Source organism: Mercenaria mercenaria, chromosome 4 (assembly GCF_021730395.1).
Source record: "Mercenaria mercenaria strain notata chromosome 4, MADL_Memer_1, whole genome shotgun sequence".
Classification (NCBI taxonomy): domain Eukaryota; kingdom Metazoa; phylum Mollusca; class Bivalvia; order Venerida; family Veneridae; genus Mercenaria; species Mercenaria mercenaria.
Genome location: NC_069364.1, coordinates 10,985,539 through 11,004,310, shown reverse-complemented (window position 1 = coordinate 11,004,310; position 18,772 = coordinate 10,985,539). Strand labels below are relative to the sequence as shown.

Genomic DNA, 18,772 nt, shown 5'->3' with positions numbered 1-18,772 from the left:
CCGTTTTCATGAGCGATTCCGTTACAAAAACTTGTGTGGTAATTGCAAATACTAGTATACATAGTTCGTGCTGGTCTCTTAATAAAAAAAACTTGTTTATAAAAATCGTTGAGACCTAATCGTTACATAATTATGTCTATAGTACATGTTCTCAAAACAAGATGGAGAACAAGATGACGTCGTTTTCAAAAAAAAAAAAAAAAAAAAAAAAAAAACATAAGTCCGGCAAAATTTTATTTCGTCACTGACCTAATAAAGGAAAATTTATTATATCTCAACTTTTTGCCCTTTATTTCGAATGAACGTAGAATAAAAAGAAATAAGTTGTTTTCATAATGTTTACTGGTGAAAATGCACAATTTTTGATGAAAAGAGAGATAATAACAATTACTTAATTAATCATTTTAACATATATTCACTCGAAAGTTTTTGCGTTGAAGGGTCAAAGTATTAGTTCATGTGTTAAATAAGATTGCATATAAGAAGTGTTTTATTATCATTCTCCTGTTGATGCACAAAGCAACACCAGGTCAAAATTGTCCTAATAACATGACGTTATGCGTTGTATGTCATATCACTATATGCAAATTAAGTTTGTTATAAGGCAGACCCATCTGTACATTGGCTTGATTACACTTGTTGAGGGTACAAGTCTGTTTTTCTTCATGATTTATGTATTTAATCCAATTGGCGGATCAGGAAACCAGAGAAATAGTTCCAGTCATCAGAATCCTCATATAGCAAACTTGAAGAGCTTGACCCACTTTTGTCGATTGTAACCCACGCTCTTTCTCCAGAACGCATGTGCGCTGTCACACTGAATGACGTACAAGTGCCCGAAGCGTTTGCCTTGTACAATCCACTTGCTCGTGTCTGACCATTTACGACGATAATGTACTCAAGACTCTTCCCATTTTGGACACATAGATGGGCATTGAAATAGAAGATGCCACTTATGGGTGCAGTGAAATACCCGTTGCTACTAGAGTAACCGTCGCCTTCATTCATAATAACCTTGGTGAACACAATAACTTGGTTATTAGCCAATGTCTTATCCGCAGCTTTGTATGCATGGAAGGCTACGACATCCTTACCTGAAAAATAAAGGAGACTCTACGGCGTATTCTTCTGTAAGAACTGATGTCTATGTTATTGCGTTGGCATAAAACGATTTGCGAAAAAGTGCAAGACTATTTAAAAGCATTTTGTTATCAAATGATATTTTCCCGTCATTGAACTGAAATAGCATTTCAAACGACTTAAGTAAGGGTTGTACGAACGACCCATTTTTCCGGTATATAATCAGATGGATATGAAGAAGATTAAATAGTAATTGGCCGTTTGGATGTCGGCACATTTGTCGAAGTTACATTTGTTGTACAAGTTGAAAATAGTATAGTAGTATGAGTAATAGCAAAGTAGGTAACCGAATAAACATTACGTATTCAAGTAACAACCGAATAGAACTCACTGACAGTATGGTTTTCAGGAGTCAAAACATATTTTCTTTCTTTGTTTGTACTATTTTGATTGATGTATGTTTTTATCAAACTTTGTTAACTAAAATGTACTACCCATGTTTGTAACTATAATTATAATTGTGGAAATAAATACAGATTAAACCAATATACAAAATAAATCCGGATATATATCTATCAGTCAAAATATGAAGATTTATCTAATAAAATTATATGAATATTAAAACTGATTACAAATGAAGAAAAATATTGCTGCAGTTAATTGGTATGCCATTTTGTGAACAAGATAAACGACTGTTTATTTTAAATGACTTAAAACCATTATCAAAGATGGAATAAGATCGTTATGTTGACTTTGCAAGGTATATGACCGCCCAGTTACACGGCTACTAAACGCTAGCGCCACCACCAAATTGTGGTGATAAGGAAAAGAGCTATCAACATTTCCGTGGTGCAGCTATCGCCCGTTTCTACTTGTAAACAAGTGAGTAAAATTTATATTTTATCTTATATTTTCATTGATAGAACTTTTTTCGAAAATCGGAGAATGTAGTTCCGTGTAACAACGCTTTTACAACAGGTTGGCCGTAATTTCATTAAAATATTATGCAAATTGTGGTGCCAGGAGCTTTTCTCCCGAATTTGACAGTGGCATATTTTCATATCGGCCAGTATTCGAACACCATTCCGATGATTAGACACACTGTAAGAACATACCTGCGCATGCAAATTGTGTAGAAATGAATTACACGTATTCCCATACACCAAAGAATTACGAAAAACACAGTAAAAAGTAAAAACACGATTTTTTTTTAAAGTGGTGGCGCTATCATTCAAGTGGTGGCGCTATACAGTAGTGGTGGCGCTGTTGTATATGATTAGTGGCTGATATATTCAATTTTAATATATGAAAATGTCTGTCTGCAAGCCACGGAAATTTCTACAATAATTGATATTATCAATCTATCCCACACTCCAACAAAATTACGTTACTCAGCAAAATACATGTAGTAACCTCTACATGATCGCAAAATAATCTACATGTATATGGATTCAGATTGTAGATCTAAGCTCTATTGATTAATCATATTCAATCGATTGGAACTGAAAATGCACTGTACTCACTTTCAAGAAAGAATTGTGACAGTAAGGTCTTTTGTTTACAATGACATGCAAACGACATATAAAAACAAAGGGAAGTAACGTTCAGAATCTTAATATAACAAATAAATTCTACACTATCTTCAAATAATTTCCTGGGCACAAATCTTTGTTTGAAATAAAAGTATTGCTACTATTTTTCTTGACCTGAACTTAAAGTACACTTACGTTTGTATTTAAGTAGAATATTTAAAGGTTAGAAATAATTCTACACTAACGTTTTAAACAAAGGAAAATATTTACTTTGACTACAAGAGTCCCAAGGGTCTGTGAGTATTTTGTTCTTTTTTTTTTCTTAGATAGAGAATGTTTCATCAAGGTAAATAAACTAGTTAACTACTTTGAACAGCGAGGTCACGATTTCGATCCCCGAGCGCGGCGAGTGATCATCTTTACGTTTTATCTGAAAACATTGCCAGTATAGGGAATACGCTTTAAATCGAGCATTTAATGAATACCAGAGAAGTTAAACTCAATTATCATGTAATAGTTCTTTTTTAAGGGAGCATACATTAAAGTGTTTAATAATTAACAAAGATCTAAATTAAAGATAGCCTGCATATCCCACTAGTTTAGTTCTATAGGGAGAGTGCAGTTGTCGTGAGTTCGATCCCGGGGCGAGCAGTATGTTTTCTATGAATATTTGATAAAAGACATTGTATCTGAAATCATTCGTCCTCCACCTCTGATTCTTGTGGAGACGTTGGCCGGAGAGGTAAGTCTGGTACAGAACCAGTAAATCTGGTTAGGTTAACCGTTGCCCGCCGTTGCATAACTGAAATACTGTTGAAAACGGCCCAGATCCAAAAACAAACAAAATCAGTTCATTCAAATTATACCCATTTAATTATACATTCTTTTCTCATGAAGATACTGGATTTACTGACTGAAATTGGATACAACCATTGCACAACTTTGCTCGATAAATTTCACAGGCAAATATTTTGTTATTATTCAAAGTAAATGAAAACAGTGATGAACACAATAAATGTATATTGCTTGTATGTTTATCTGAAACCGATGGTGAAACAAAGTGTTCTAATTTACAAATATTTATGGCAAGAAACATTTATCCCTATGCGGCCTCAAAAATTTGATATTTGCAGTTAGAAACTGTGTCATACTTACATCAGGTTTCTATGGTGGCTGATTTCTGTCATTTCGTGTGTTCGTGTCGGCGAGGCGAAATGTCGAAGTAACGAAAACACGAAAGGTCGAAATAATGCTTATTTGTCGTGTGTTCGCCTTTCGACTTTCGAGGCGAATTTACGAAGTAACGAAACATTGAAGGCGAAATAACAAAATTTCAGAAGCGAACACACGAACTTTTGTATTAATCACTTTTCGTATCGGCGGGTATTAAAACTTCATTATTTCGCCTTCAATGTTTCGTTACTTCGTGTATTCGCCTCGGAAGGCGAAAGGCGAACACACGAAAATTGAGCTATTTTCGACCTTTCGTTACTTCGACCCGCCGACACGAACACACGACAAATGTTTCGTGTAGGGTCTGCCTTAATACACTTTAATAATGGGGCAAAATGGGGCGTAATTATATATGAATTTAATACCAGAACTGAAATACTTGAAGAGTGACATGTTTTATTGCATATGAAGCATTTTCTCTCATAAATTGAGAAGACTTTTTGTATAAATGGTAATACACATTATCTAGATAGCATTCAAAGTTCAGGTCGGCGTAATATTATGCCCCGTAGTACTGACAGAAGCTTAATGTATGTACAAATTAATACTAGTGATAAAATATCTACACAATGACATCTCTATGGAATATAAATCGTTATCTTTCGTTTTAGGACGAATATTATTTTATAAATGGTAAAACACATTATCTAGATAGCATATTCATTTCAGCAGCATATGTGTAATTGTTATGCGCATGCCTACCGGAAGGCGAATACACGAAAGGACGAAAGTGCACGTTTGTCGTGTGTTCATGTCGGCGGGTCGAAGTAACGAAAGGTCGAAAGGTCGAAAACTGCTTATTTGTCGTGTGTTCGCCTTTCGACTTTCGAGGCGAACACACGAAGACACGACAAAAGAAGGGCGACAAAACGAAGTTTTGATACTCGCCGACACGAAAAAATTGATTAATACAAAAGTTCGTTTGTTCGCCTCTGGAATTTCGTTATTTCGCCTTCAATGTTTCGTTACTTCGTAAATTCGCCTCGAAAGTCGAAAGGCGAACACACGACAAATAAGCAGTTTTCGACTTTCGTGTTCAAAGTTCGTGTCTTCGACATTTCGACCCGCCGACACGAACAAATATGCATTATTCCGACCTCTCGTATTTTCGTTACTTCGACATTTCGCCTCGCCGACACGAACACACGAAATGGCAGAAATCAGCCACCATAGGTTTCCTAGTTGTATAACATGATTACTGGAGCTGTTTACGCTGCTCTCCCTTTATATTTCAAGCAAGTTTTAGATATTTAGGTAAATGTTCAAAATTCGAATTACTTTTGATTAAGCGTTCGGTAAGTTAAGTGTAATTGCAAACAAAAGTTTTTAAAAGGAATACCCTTTCCCTACGGCTACCTGCTCCGTCGTCCTTTTCCTAGAAATCATACTTTCAAGGGAAAAGATACTGCTCGCAAATAAAAATATTTATTTTAGATTAATTACCTGCCGGTGCCTCTTTCTGTTCCAACACTTTTATCTTATCTTCAATCTCATTCAGAGACTTCAGCATATTCTTCTGCGTCTCCAGCATACCTCTCTGTGTCTCCAGCATGTTCTTCTCTGTTTCTTTCATATTTTGCTCTGTCTCCCGCATATTTTGCTCAGTCTCTAGCATATTTTTCTCCATATTATTCACATTAAATTCGACGCGTACCATCTTTTCGAGCAATTGTTCATCGTATGAAAACTTTGAACATAGTGGTTCAGGAGCAGATCGACATTCGACGTAAAACAATACTAAGAAAAGCAAATAGGTGTAAATTTTGAAGTTAAACATTGTGAATATTTAACTGACGTGTAGTTCCATAGAAAATACTTGTTACAAAGAAGAAAGTTTGCAATTCTAACAGAGATTCAGAGTTTATCGAAACAGGATATGTTTCAAAAGCAATCTGCTTTTGCAAATAATTTATATAATTTACGCTTTTTGATCATTTTGAAAATTAATACAGACGAGTAACATAATGCAAAACATCAATAGAATTCTGAATAACAGCTAGTACGAATTACAAGCCTAATTTACAATTACTAGCAAATGAGCATGTTTTCCAACTTTTAGAAATATAATGGCATCTGGTTGATATTTGTATTTCACAGGTCAAATTTGTGAGGTCAAGATTAGATGCTTTATCGTGGCAACCGTATAAACAGAACATGCTTCAGAAACTTGTAGAGATACTCTCTCTCTTATTTTGCATACAATTTTATAATAAAATTAAAGTTCATGGTCACATAGAGAATATTTGTTTGTTTCAGTGTATTTGTTTGTTTGTTTTCGGTTTAACGCCGTTATTCAACAGTATAAGACTGAATTATCTTTTGCCAGTGAACACATACGAACTATTTCAGGATAGGCATAGCCACGAGTGAAAATATAAGATATAGTCTTCATGAGTGAAAGATGAGCACCAACATAGTACACGTACATCAGCCACCAGCATGGATCCAGACAAGCCTCCGCATCCGCGCAGTCTGGTCAGGATCCATTCTGTTCGCTAACGGTTTCTCTAATTGCAATTAGGTTTTGAAAGCGAACAGCATAGATCCTGACCAGACTTCGCGGATGCGCAGGCTGGTCTGGATCCATGCTGGTTGCAAATGCACTATGTTGGTTTTCTCATGGTGCGGCTCTTATGATGTTAAATGTAAAACAAACAAACTGTCTTTTCACTTCATGTTTTGACTAACTTTACTCAATTTTTATTTTCTTACCAGTGAAAAATTATATTTGATTGTTTTTCACTGTAAAAATTACCAGATATATTTTACTCTTATATTTTGATAATTCACTGAAAAACATCTAATAAAGTATATTATTCTATACCTATTTTATCTATCCAATCGCGAACGTTCATTTGCAACACGTGACCGTACAATATATTACGGTATTTGGATGCACGTGCGTACAAAAATCCTGTATTTTCTGTATTTGGACGCACGCGCGTACAAAAAAATCCTGTATTTTCTGTATTTGGACGGTTCAACAGTCCCATGTTAAACATACGATAAAGCCCGAAACGCGTGAAAATGTTCCGAATGTAAATCGGATGAAGTAGGCGCTCTATGTACAGGGTTTGAATCTGGATTTAATTTGAGTTTGTTTTTTTTGTTTACAACACACAAAAACGATTCAAGGGATAACAATGCTATCTGATTTAGATATTAAAACGTTCGTTAATAATCAAAAACTTAAAACTACAGTAAAAAGGATCATAAGATGTTGGAATATTTAAAAAGTCGCTTAAAGAAGCCGTTCCGGACGAAACCTAGAAATTGGTATCAGCCCTGACTGTCTGAATAGCTACCTCAGCAGTTTTTATTTAACGGTTAAGAAACAAAATGGAGAAGATTATGAATGGCAACGGACGGGCGGTCAGCATCCAAAACATGTCTGCTCTATAATTCAGTTTTGGTCGGATATTCACCAAACTTGCTGACAACGTTTGTGGGCATTACATCTCGGCCAACTTCGATAACAAGCCAAATTGTACCAGGCACTCTTTGATTATAGTCCAAAAAAACGGGGAATTTAGCCTTGTCTGCTCTTTTAAGCCGAATAGTTTTCATCCACTCTTCACCAAACTTGCTGACAATGTTTGTTGGCATATAATATCTCAGCCAAGTATTATTACCAACCAAATCGCCAAATAGCTGTTGTAGGGAGGTTGCACCAATACTTTTTTAATGACAATACGCAGAAAAAACAACATTCAATGAATTACGTATATTACGTATGAAGTGAAATAAATATAGAATAAAAAGGTTATTTAAGGTCTAACATTGTTCTGTATAATATATATTTGCACTCATACCAAGCTGGGAAAAACTAGAAAAGGCAGTGAATACAATATTCAGTGAAACATTTTTAATTTAAACTATTATTATAGTAAGATAAAATAGATATAGAATAAAAAGGTTATTTAACATTGTACTGTACAATACGAGATATATTTGGACTCGTACCCAGCTGAGAAAACCATATTGAACTCGCCTAGCGGCTCGTCCAATATGGTTTTCTCAGCTGTGTACTCGTCCAAATATAGCTCCGTATTGTACTGAACAATGTTAAATAACCTAATAATCTGACAGCAGTGTCCTTGCATACAATAAAAAGAAAGTAAACAAATATGCATATAACTTCAGTAAGTAAGGATTTGGATAAGGGGAAACAAACATGTACGTATAACAAAAGACATAATCTAAACAGATTCGGTAGAGGTTATTAATCTGTATTCTGTCGTTTATTTCGATTGAACGCCGAAAAAATCATTTCATTTCTTAAATGGCTTCTGAATTATTATTCATTCCGTTATGAATAAGAGCAAGGTGGGTGTATTTTAAAAATATTCTGGCAATCCAGAGACAAAAATGTTGTTTTTTTTTTTTTTGTTTTTTTTTTTAATATAGGTGAAAAAGTATGTAATAACAAACAAGAAATATATAGGCATTTGATTTTAATCTGCTTTTACGTAACAATACTAATCATTGCAAATAACTTCCACTCGTGTGAGGTTCATTATACGACATAGACAGTACGACGAGGGTCATCACGCATCACGGAAGATTAATTTTCCAACACCGGTAAAATCGCTGGAAACTCCAGGCCGGTACATAAGAAAAGTTGATAAGAAACGATAAGAATGAAACGCTTATGTTTTGCAAAACGAACAATTTATTGTTAGCCACGTTCTCTAACTTTAGCTGAATGGACTTATCATACAGTCAATTCTTTTTATAGAACACTGTAGTGAACAAGTAAAACAAAATACGGTAAGAGCGTCCTAGCAAAGGGCGGTCAAGTGTATGCCTTATTCGTGACAAAATGGCGTGTGAGAATATTACAGTATATCTGAAAGTGTACATGTTGTCAATCAACATCCGTACTAAAAAATCTGAGCCCATGCGACTTTTTTCAAAGCTTAAAATTATGCTCTTTGAGAAGGAGTCCTTTATTGTTGGACATTACTTTATACCAGTGCCACAAACGGTTACCAAACGGATTATATGTAGCAGCATTTCACGATTGCTTAATCAGACTTCAAAATGTTGTTGCGGTGATGGGAGTTGGGGACCTTAAATGCTATTTTTACAGAACGCTAGTCTTTAGATATCCATGCCAAATGACAAAACCTTTTGAAGTTCCCCCGAATGGGGTAACTGCATTTTAATCTCTATGTGGCCTTAAAAATGCAGACTTACAACATTGCATTGAATGTGTGTGTGTCTTTAGACATATAAACGAAGGTATCTGCTTGTAACAGTGAGCGCATTGTCCATCTCAATAGTGCTGCCTCATTGGAATGTCACGCCGTAGACATATGACATGTTACCGAACACAGTCACGTTATACTAACAATAGGCTGACCAGTCCTAGCATTATACTCATGATGTTGAGCGGAAGCTACTAGTACTTACCTAGTCACATTATACTAACGTCGGGCTGACCAGTCCTAGCATTTATACTCATAATGTTGAGCGGAAGCTACTAGTACTTACCCAGTCGCATTATACTGACACCGGGCTGACCAGTCCTAGCATTTATACTCATAATGTTGAGCGGAAGCTACTAGTACTTACCCAGTCGCATTATACTAACACCGGGCTAACCAGTCTCAGCGCTATACTCATAATGTTGAGCGGACGCTACTAGTACTTACCCAGTCACATTATACTAACACCGGGCTAACCAGTCTCAGCGCTATACCCATAATGTTGAGCGGAAGCTACTAGTACATACCCAGTCACATTATACTGACACCGGGCTGACCAGTTCTAGCACTCTACACATAATGTTGAGCGGAAGCCACTAGTACTTATCCAGTCACATTATACTGACACCGGGCTGACCAGTCCTAGCTCTATACTCATAATGTTGAGCGGAAGCTACTAGTACTTATCCAGTCACATTATACTGACACCGGGCTGACCAGTCTCAGCGCTATACCCATAATGTTGAGCGGAAGCTACTAGTACTTACCCAGTCACATTATACTGACACCGGGCTGACCAGTCCTGGCTCTATACTCATAATGTTGAGCGGAAGCTACTAGTACTTACCCAGTCACATTATACTGACACCGGGCCGACCAGTCCTAGCACTATACTCATAATGTTGAGCGGACGCTACTAGTACTTACCCAGTCACATTATACTAACACCGGGCTGACCAGTCCTAGCATTTATACTCATAATGTTGAGCGGAAGCTACTAGTACTTACCCAGTCGCATTATACTAACACCGGGCTAACCAGTCTCAGCGCTATACTCATAATGTTGAGCGGACGCTACTAGTACTTACCCAGTCACATTATACTAACACCGGGCTAACCAGTCTCAGCGCTATACCCATAATGTTGAGCGGAAGCTACTAGTACATACCCAGTCACATTATACTGACACCGGGCTGACCAGTTCTAGCACTCTACACATAATGTTGAGCGGAAGCCACTAGTACTTATCCAGTCACATTATACTGACACCGGGCTGACCAGTCCTAGCTCTATACTCATAATGTTGAGCGGAAGCTACTAGTACTTATCCAGTCACATTATACTGACACCGGGCTGACCAGTCCTAGCACTATACACATAATGTTGAGCGGAAGCTACTAGTACTTACCCAGTCACATTATACTAACACCGGGCTAACCAGTCTCAGCGCTATACCCATAATGTTGAGCGGAAGCTACTAGTACTTACCCAGTCACATTATACTGACACTGGGCTGACCAGTCCTAGCACTATACACATAATGTTGAGCGGAAGCTACTAGTACTTATCCAGTCACATTATACTGACACCGGGCTGACCAGTCCTAGCACTATACTCCTAATGTTGAGCGGAAGCTACTAGTACTTATCCAGTCACATTATACTGACACCGGGCTGACCAGGCCTAGCTCTATACTCATAATGTTGAGCGAAAGCTACTAGTACTTATCCAGTCACATTATACTGACACCGGGCTGACCATTCCTAGCTCTATTCTCATAATGTTGAGCGAAAGCTACTAGTACTTATCCAGTCACATTATACTGACACCAGGCTGACCAGTCCTAGCTCTATACTCATAATGTTGAGCGGAAGCTACTTGTACTTATCCAGTCACATTATACTGACACCGGGCTGACCAGTCCTGGCTCTATACTCATAATGTTGAGCGGAAGCTACTAGTACTTACCCAGTCACATTATACTAACACCGGGCTAACCAGTCCTAGCACTATACTCATAATGTTGAGCGGAAGCTACTAGTACTTATCCAGTCACATTATACTAACACCGGGCTGACCAGTCCTAGCACTATACTCATAATGTTGAGCGGAAGCTACTAGTACTTATCCAGTCACATTATACTAACACCGGGCTGACCAGTCCTAGCACTATACTCATAATGTTGAGCGGAAGCTACTAGTACTTACCCAGTCACATTATACTAACACCGGGCTGACCAGTCCTGGCTCTATACTCATAATGTTGAGCGGAAATTACTAGTACTTATCCAGTCACATTATACTGACACCGGGCTAACCAGTCCTTGCTCTATACTCATAATGTTGAGCGGAAGCTACTAGTTCTTATCCAGTCACATTATACTGACACCGGGCTGACCAGTCCTAGCACTATACTCATAATGTTGAGCGGAAGCTACTAGTACTTATCCAGTCACATTATACTGACACCGGGCTGACCAGTCCTAGCTCTATACTCATAATGTTGAGCGGAAGCTACTAGTACTTACCCAGTCACATTATACTGACACCAGGCTAACCAGTCCCAGCACTATACTCAAAATGTTAAGCGGAAGCTACTTGTACTTATCCAGTCACATTATACTCACAAATGGCTGACCAGTCCTGGCCCTATACTCATAATGTTGAGCGGAAGCTTCTAGTACTTACCCGGTCACTTTACACCAACAGACACTCGTAGAACGATCCTGCTGTTAATGCTTAGCGCCAAGCGAAGAAACTACTAGTACCACTTTTCACGTCTTGGTAAGACGCGTCTAGGAACCGAACCCACGTCCTTCCGCTCTGGATGCGGGCGCTATATCACAAGGCTATCAAAAAGAATATATTGCTATTAAACTAATTGTGACTGCTGATCTGGAATTATGTAACCTAATCCACCATATGAAAGTACTGAAGATACGCATCTGATACATGAATTAGGTCAGTGATTCGGTCGAAAATGTGCTTCCGAAAAGTCCAATGTAAATAGTTCCTAATTTTCTCATTTTGCGCTACGAGGGCTTTAATCACACTTTTGCATTGCAAGAACACATTCAGACGGTTTTCATTTAATACACCCCACATGGCAAGTTTTGCAGATCGAAACTGAAAGCAGGGGTTTATTGTGCGGGCAAGAGCAAATATGCGCCATTTTTAGGGTTGCAGACCAATACCGACATGCATTTCTCTAGAAACTATTCAACCACATGTTTCCTTTTCATTTTTTCCGTTAATTTATGATAGAACTTTCATGAAAAATAGGTGTTGGAAAAAGTGATATTCTATAAAGATACATAGAGACGACCTGAAGTTGTCGTTTTTCATATGGAACAAAGTAAGGATTTGAATTACTGACCTTCCACCTACAATGTCGTTTGTATTTTACTATCCCTTATATGTAAGGAGCCTTTTAGGACACAATGAAGGACGGCACACATTATACACTCTCTCTTATCGTGTCTGTTACGAACCTGGCAACATTCTCAAGTATATCTAATTATAAGACTGAGTTAAAAGATATGCCGGGGCACTAGATTTATATATATATATATATATATATCTGTGATTCGGCAAGTAGTTTGTGCCATTCTGCAAAAAGATATTTAGTGTTAGACAGACCACTTCACTAGCAAGGAAAAGAAGGTAATGCACTTGTTTGTATTGTTGGGATTAAAGTTTCCGTTGTATTTAAAAAGTTTTCTTCCAACACTGATTCACAACTTTGAAAGGCATCAAGTGCATTTTCTATTAGTTTACATTGCAAAGGAGTTAATACTTGAAAAAAGAAGCGGCTGCGAATACTATTTATGACTTACATTTGCATCACCGAGGAAGTGGTTTTGTGCTGGGAAAATTTGATGAGAATTTTCTGCATTTAAAATTAATAATCGAGCCTCGCCATGAGAAACCCTACATAGTGGTTTTGCGACCAGCATGGATCCAGACCAGCCTGCGCATTCGCGCAGTCTGGTCAGGATCTATGCTGTTCACTTTCATAGTCTATTCCAACTAGAGAAACCGTTAGCGAATAGCATGGATCCTGACCAGACTGGGCAGGCTGGTCTGGATCCATGCTGGTCGCAAAACCACTATATTGGTTTTCTCATGGCGCGGCTCAAATTATTTTAGTGAAAGATGCGCATAGAATTTCTTCAACAATGCAGATTGTACGTTAGTTCTTTGAACAAAGTGCCACATTTAGGAACAGTTGTTATAAAATGCCACAACTTGGTCTTATTATATCCATGTTATTTTATTAATTGTACAAATAAAAAAATTAAAGTTTGAACATGTATGACTGAATTGTATGAATACTGCCAGGTTATCGGACGCTGTTTGCAATAAAAACGTAATTGTACCAGTAAAAGTATAATTTACATTCTTAGAGGCAAATAATTGAAATATTGCAGAATCAATTTTACAATTTTTCTAAACTATATTGGAAAAGATATTTTATAGGGTTACTGAACAGGTCTTAATCATAAAATTTGATTTTGACCTTCATTATTGTCCCGATCGTTTTTTGAAGTATTTTGCTACATACTAATGGAGAATAGAGAAATATCTATTCGATTTAGAATAAATACATTAAAGTCCTAATATTTGTAAATAATTTCAGATGAAGATTTCCATTACCTGTACCATGCTGATTATGTTAGCAGTGGTGACTTTAGCAAGTTCGAGATCCTTGGAAGAAGCAAAAAGAGATGGTAAGATTAATGAAGATTGATAACTAATCTCTTAAATTGGTAATACGAGTGTCCTGTAGTACCTCCTCCACATATCGTACTAGTTGCTCCGAAATATCCCGCTAATATCCGATAGCCACTTTCCAACATATCACGAAGGTCTCCTATAGCCACCCTCCACATATTTCACAAGTATCCGGCAACTACTCTTCCACATTTCACAAGTGTATGATAGACACCCTTCCACAAATCGCATGTGTCCGATAGCCGACCCTCCACATATCACACGTGTCCGGTAGACACCCTTCCACATACCACACGTGTCCGATAGCCACCCCTCCACATATCACACGTGTCCGATAGCCACCCCTCCACATATCACACGTGTCCGATAGCCACCCCTCCACATATCACACGTGTCCGATAGCCACCCCTCCACATATCACACGTGTCTGGTAATGACCCCTTCACATATCACACGTGTCCAGTAGCCACCCTTTTACATATCACACGTGTCCGATAGCCACCCCACAACATATCACACGTGCCCGGTAGCCACCCCTCCACATATCGCATACGTGTACGGTAGCCAACCCTTCACATATCACACATGTGTCCGGTAGCCACCCCTCCACATACCGCACAAGTGTCCGTAGCCATCCCTTCACATATCGCGCAAGTGTCCGTAACCACCCCTTCATATATCGCGCAAGTGTCCGTAACCACCCCTTCACATATTGCGCAAGTGTCCGGTAGCCACCCCTTTACATATCGCGCAAGTATCCGTAACAACCCCTTCACATATCGAACAAGTGTCCATAGCCACCCTATCACATATCGCGCAAGTGTCCGGTAGCCACCCCTTCACATATCGCGCAAGTGTCCGTAACAACCCCTTCACATATCGAACAAGTGTCCATAGCCACCCTATCACATATCGCGCAAGTGTCCGGTAGCCACCCCTCCACATACCACACAAGTGTTCGGTAGCCACCCCTTCACATATCGCGCAAGTGTCCGGTATCCACCCCTTCACATATCGCGCAAGTGTCCGGTAGTCACTCCTTCACGTATCGCACAAGTGTCCGGTAGCCACCCCTTCACATATCGCGCAAGTGTCCGGTAGCCACCCCTCCACATATCGCGCAAGTGTCCGGTAGCCACCCCTTTTCACATATCGCATAAGTGTCCGTTAGCAAACCCCTCCACATATCGCACATGTGTCCGATAGCCACCCCTCCACATACCGCGCAAGTGTCCGGTAGCCACCCCTTTACATATCGAACAAGTGTCCGTAGCCACCCGATTACAAATTGCAGTCTAGTGTCCGGTATTTACGCTCCATAATTACGCCAGTATCCGTTAGCCTGTATCCAATATACCCGTATTTGATTATCATAACTATTATAAAAGAAGTGACTGAAAATATCCAAAACCCAAGCGAAGAGGTTTCTGGACGGTATATGCACATTTTACGCAACTCGTTAATTTAGTGAGCAATGAGTAAATTCTGTTGTTGTTTTTTCACTTTTGGCTTATGACGTACAATGTGCCGAAAACACTGGATCTTTATCTTGTGTATGTCTTGTGTAAATAAAGAAAATACTCAAAATTAACATGCCAGTAATATCAAAAAGTATTTATTTTTCTCTTTTTTTTCCAGGAATTCCTTGTTTGAGGGGAAAGGACTGCACATCATGTGGAATGTTAGATTACTGTTGCCCGGGTGATTGCTACAAATTTCAGACAATCACACCAACAGATTGTACCTGTCCTTCCACTTAATGAATTGTTTATATATAAATGAATATTCTTTGGTATTGTGTCTGTTGTTCATCCTTTCATGTAGATATTATTCCCGATAATGATTTTACAATCTGAGTGTCATTAGGTTCAACTTCTCATCCGGTTAAGTGCTCTGGCCTTACGCCTTACGCCATTTTAGACCACTTTTCTAATACATTCAGGCCAGAGATTGTTATTACAAGCCGGCTTTGGATTGGTTGAAAAAAGTGTAAGATTCAATGAGACGTAAGCTGATTGGATAAAAATGTTACGTTTACAATCATAAAATTTGTGTCAAAATCAAGCAATATAATATTTTCTGTGAAATTTGGAATATTTTACTAGTGCCTGGCTGAATGGTTGACTTTACTATTCTGTATTTAGAATAGTAAATACAGAATAGTAGGTGTCAGTGGGCATTTTGCCTCTAAATGCCATTCAAGAAAGGGGGTAGGTTTGTCTGATGAAAAATTGTAAGAAAACGAATCGGATACGCCTATATAAAATTGCTATTTTTATGTGTCTGAAATGCTGTCTTACTGAAAGAATCACATTTTAATGGTCATTTCTCAATTTTGGGGCATGTGTCAGGGTCATTTCTTATAATGGAAGTCTGTGGAAAAAGTAATAGGAGTGTCTGACCTTCAGCAATGGCACATATAAGATTATAATAACGAACAATTCTGTTCTATATATATAGTATTGTGATGATATATTTCAGTGTTATGATTTTTTTTGCTTTAAGTATGAAACAAACGATGGGGTATTCAGAAGATGTAATATACATTTGTACAGTATTGTATTATCTTTAAATTTTGATTTATAGATAAGTATAACACATCAATATGATTTTGATTTATAGATGTAACACTATAATAAACAATAAAGAAATAAAGTGTCTTTGAAAGTTTGTTGTTGTTTTTTGTTTTGTTCTTTCTTTCATTTTTGGGTTTGCTCGACTATTCGAAAGTAGTAAAAGAATTATATTCACCTGGGTGTCGGCGATAACATCGCCGTCGGCGTCGGCGTCATACCTTGATCAACGATTTGCGTGCAAGCTCTCAGTAACCATTTTAAGTGTTAGTCTGAAACTTCACTCAAATAATCCTAGTCATCCAATCCACCGACCAACCGAGAAAGATAATTTTGGTTGAATTTAATGTTTAATAATGGCACTTTCTTGTATTGGAACTTGTATTGGTCTTGTAGAATCTTCTTGAGTCCTGGAACTCGTCTTCTACGTCTATTAAAGTTTTTCTACCAAATTACTAGTACACTTCCGGTGTAAAATGGTTGTTAACAGTAGAGTAATAATGATGGTTGATTAATAAATATTACTGGTATCAAATCTAGTATCACCATGATATCTATCTAACCGTGTCTTGAATTGTAATACATTATTAGCACTGATAATATTGTCAGGCAAACTGTTCCACATATCAATTGTACGAACACAGAATGATCTAAGACGAAACGTTTTCAAACATCTGGGTTTTGTCAACTTTTTATTATGACCTCGGGTTTGATTGTCTGCAAATTCAAGCATACCATCCATAGGAATGTCATCAATATTTTCTATGATTTTAAAAACTTGTATTAAGTCCATGCGGTTTCTTCTATGTAATAATGTGGACAATTTCAATTCTTTTAACCTATCTTCATAACAAAGATTGTACAACTCAGGTAAAATCTTGGTGATTCTTCTCTGAACATTTTCAATCATCCTAATGTCCTTTTTCAGTGTCGGGTACCATATAACGTTACCATAGTCCAGAATTGGTCTAACAAGTGTTTTGTATAGAATTAATAGAGTTTCTCTATTCAGATAAGAAAATGAACGTTTAATGAGACCTACAAGTCTGTTTGCACGATTTACTGTTAGGCTTATATGCTTTTTAAACTTTAAATCATGTTCTATATGAATTCCCAGATCCTTTTCACTGTCAACAACTGTTAAATTTCTTACATGTCCATTCTTGTCTGACATTTCATAGTCAAAACAGGGGTTTTCCTTCCCAATGTGCATGACCTTACATTTATCTATATTGAAGTACATAAGCCATTTGGATGTCCATTCACAAAGTTTATCAAGATCTTCTTGAATTGTTTCAAAATCCTGGAGATTGTGTAAGTCCTTATAGAGCTTGGCATCATCAGCAAATAATTTACAGTACGATTTTACTTGATCTGGCAAGTCATTTATATACAATATAAACAACAAAGGGCCAAGGACTGATCCTTGGGGAACACCACTTGAGACATCTGACCATTCTGATGCTTGTCCATTTATAACTACACGTTGCTTCCTATCTTTCAAGAAGTTGCTGATCCAATTTAATACATTTCCTGATATTCCCAATGACTTCAGCTTTAAAATTAGTCTACCATGTGGAACACAATCAAAGGCTTTTCTTATATCCAGGAAAATAACATCTATGGGAGTGTCAGTATCTATGAATTTAGACCAGTCATCAAAAACTTTCAGCAGTTGTAGTATACAACCTCTCCTGTTCCTAAAACCATACTGAGAGTCTGAAAATATGTTATTGTCATTACAGTGAGACATTATAGATGTCTTTATTATACCTTCTAAGAGTCTGCATAAAATGCTGGTTATGCTTATAGGTCTATAGTTGCTTGCTTGAGTCTTATCACCACTTTTAAAAATACTTGTAACATTAGCTAGCTTCCACTCATTTGGAACAGATCCTTCTGATATGGATTTGTTGAATAATATAGTAACAGGAAGAGCTATACTTTCTGCTGTTTCTTTAAGAAATCTAGGATGCATATTATCTGGTCCTTCTGATTTTGAAACATTTACAGCTTTCAGTAGAGATTTGACTTTATCTACAGTGACCACTATATCAGTAATAGAGCTGTCAATATTTTTGTCAAAATTTGGCATTTCAATACTCTCGTCTTTTGTAAATACTGAAGAGAAGAAGTTGTTTAGTTCCTCAGCTTTGTCAGTGTCATCAGTTATCCACTCTCCATCAGAGCTTTTCAAATCATTAACACCAGATTTTACATTAGTCTTATGTTTTACAAATTTCCAGAATGACTTTGGATTAGATTTGACATCTAGAGAAATTCCTCTTTCATAAAGTTTTTTACAATACCTTACACTTTGTGTAACTCTATTTCTAATAGTACAATATTTTAGGTAGTCTTCATGCTTTCGAGAGAAGCTGTACTTCTTCCAAGCTCGATATTTGTCTTC

General features: G+C 37.4%; 1 protein-coding gene and 1 long non-coding RNA gene across 2 annotated transcripts; one reads left to right on the top strand and one right to left on the bottom strand.

The window, feature by feature from the left end:
* Nucleotides 1–217: 217 nt before the first annotated feature.
* Nucleotides 218–5,736, bottom strand: LOC123553196 (complement C1q-like protein 4). The gene is made up of 2 exons (XM_053542377.1): nucleotides 5,289–5,736; nucleotides 218–1,094 (listed from the first exon to the last, which is right to left on the bottom strand). Exons 1-2 carry the CDS (start codon nucleotides 5,620–5,622, stop codon nucleotides 679–681), a joined length of 750 nt encoding a protein of 249 aa, XP_053398352.1. The 5' UTR covers nucleotides 5,623–5,736; the 3' UTR covers nucleotides 218–678.
* A 6,863-nt stretch (nucleotides 5,737–12,599) lies between these two features.
* Nucleotides 12,600–15,582, top strand: LOC123550970 (uncharacterized). Its single transcript, XR_006686305.2, has 3 exons — nucleotides 12,600–12,718; nucleotides 13,695–13,785; nucleotides 15,428–15,582. It is a non-coding gene; the product is annotated as an uncharacterized LOC123550970 (long non-coding RNA).
* The last annotated feature ends 3,190 nt before the right edge of the window (nucleotides 15,583–18,772 follow it).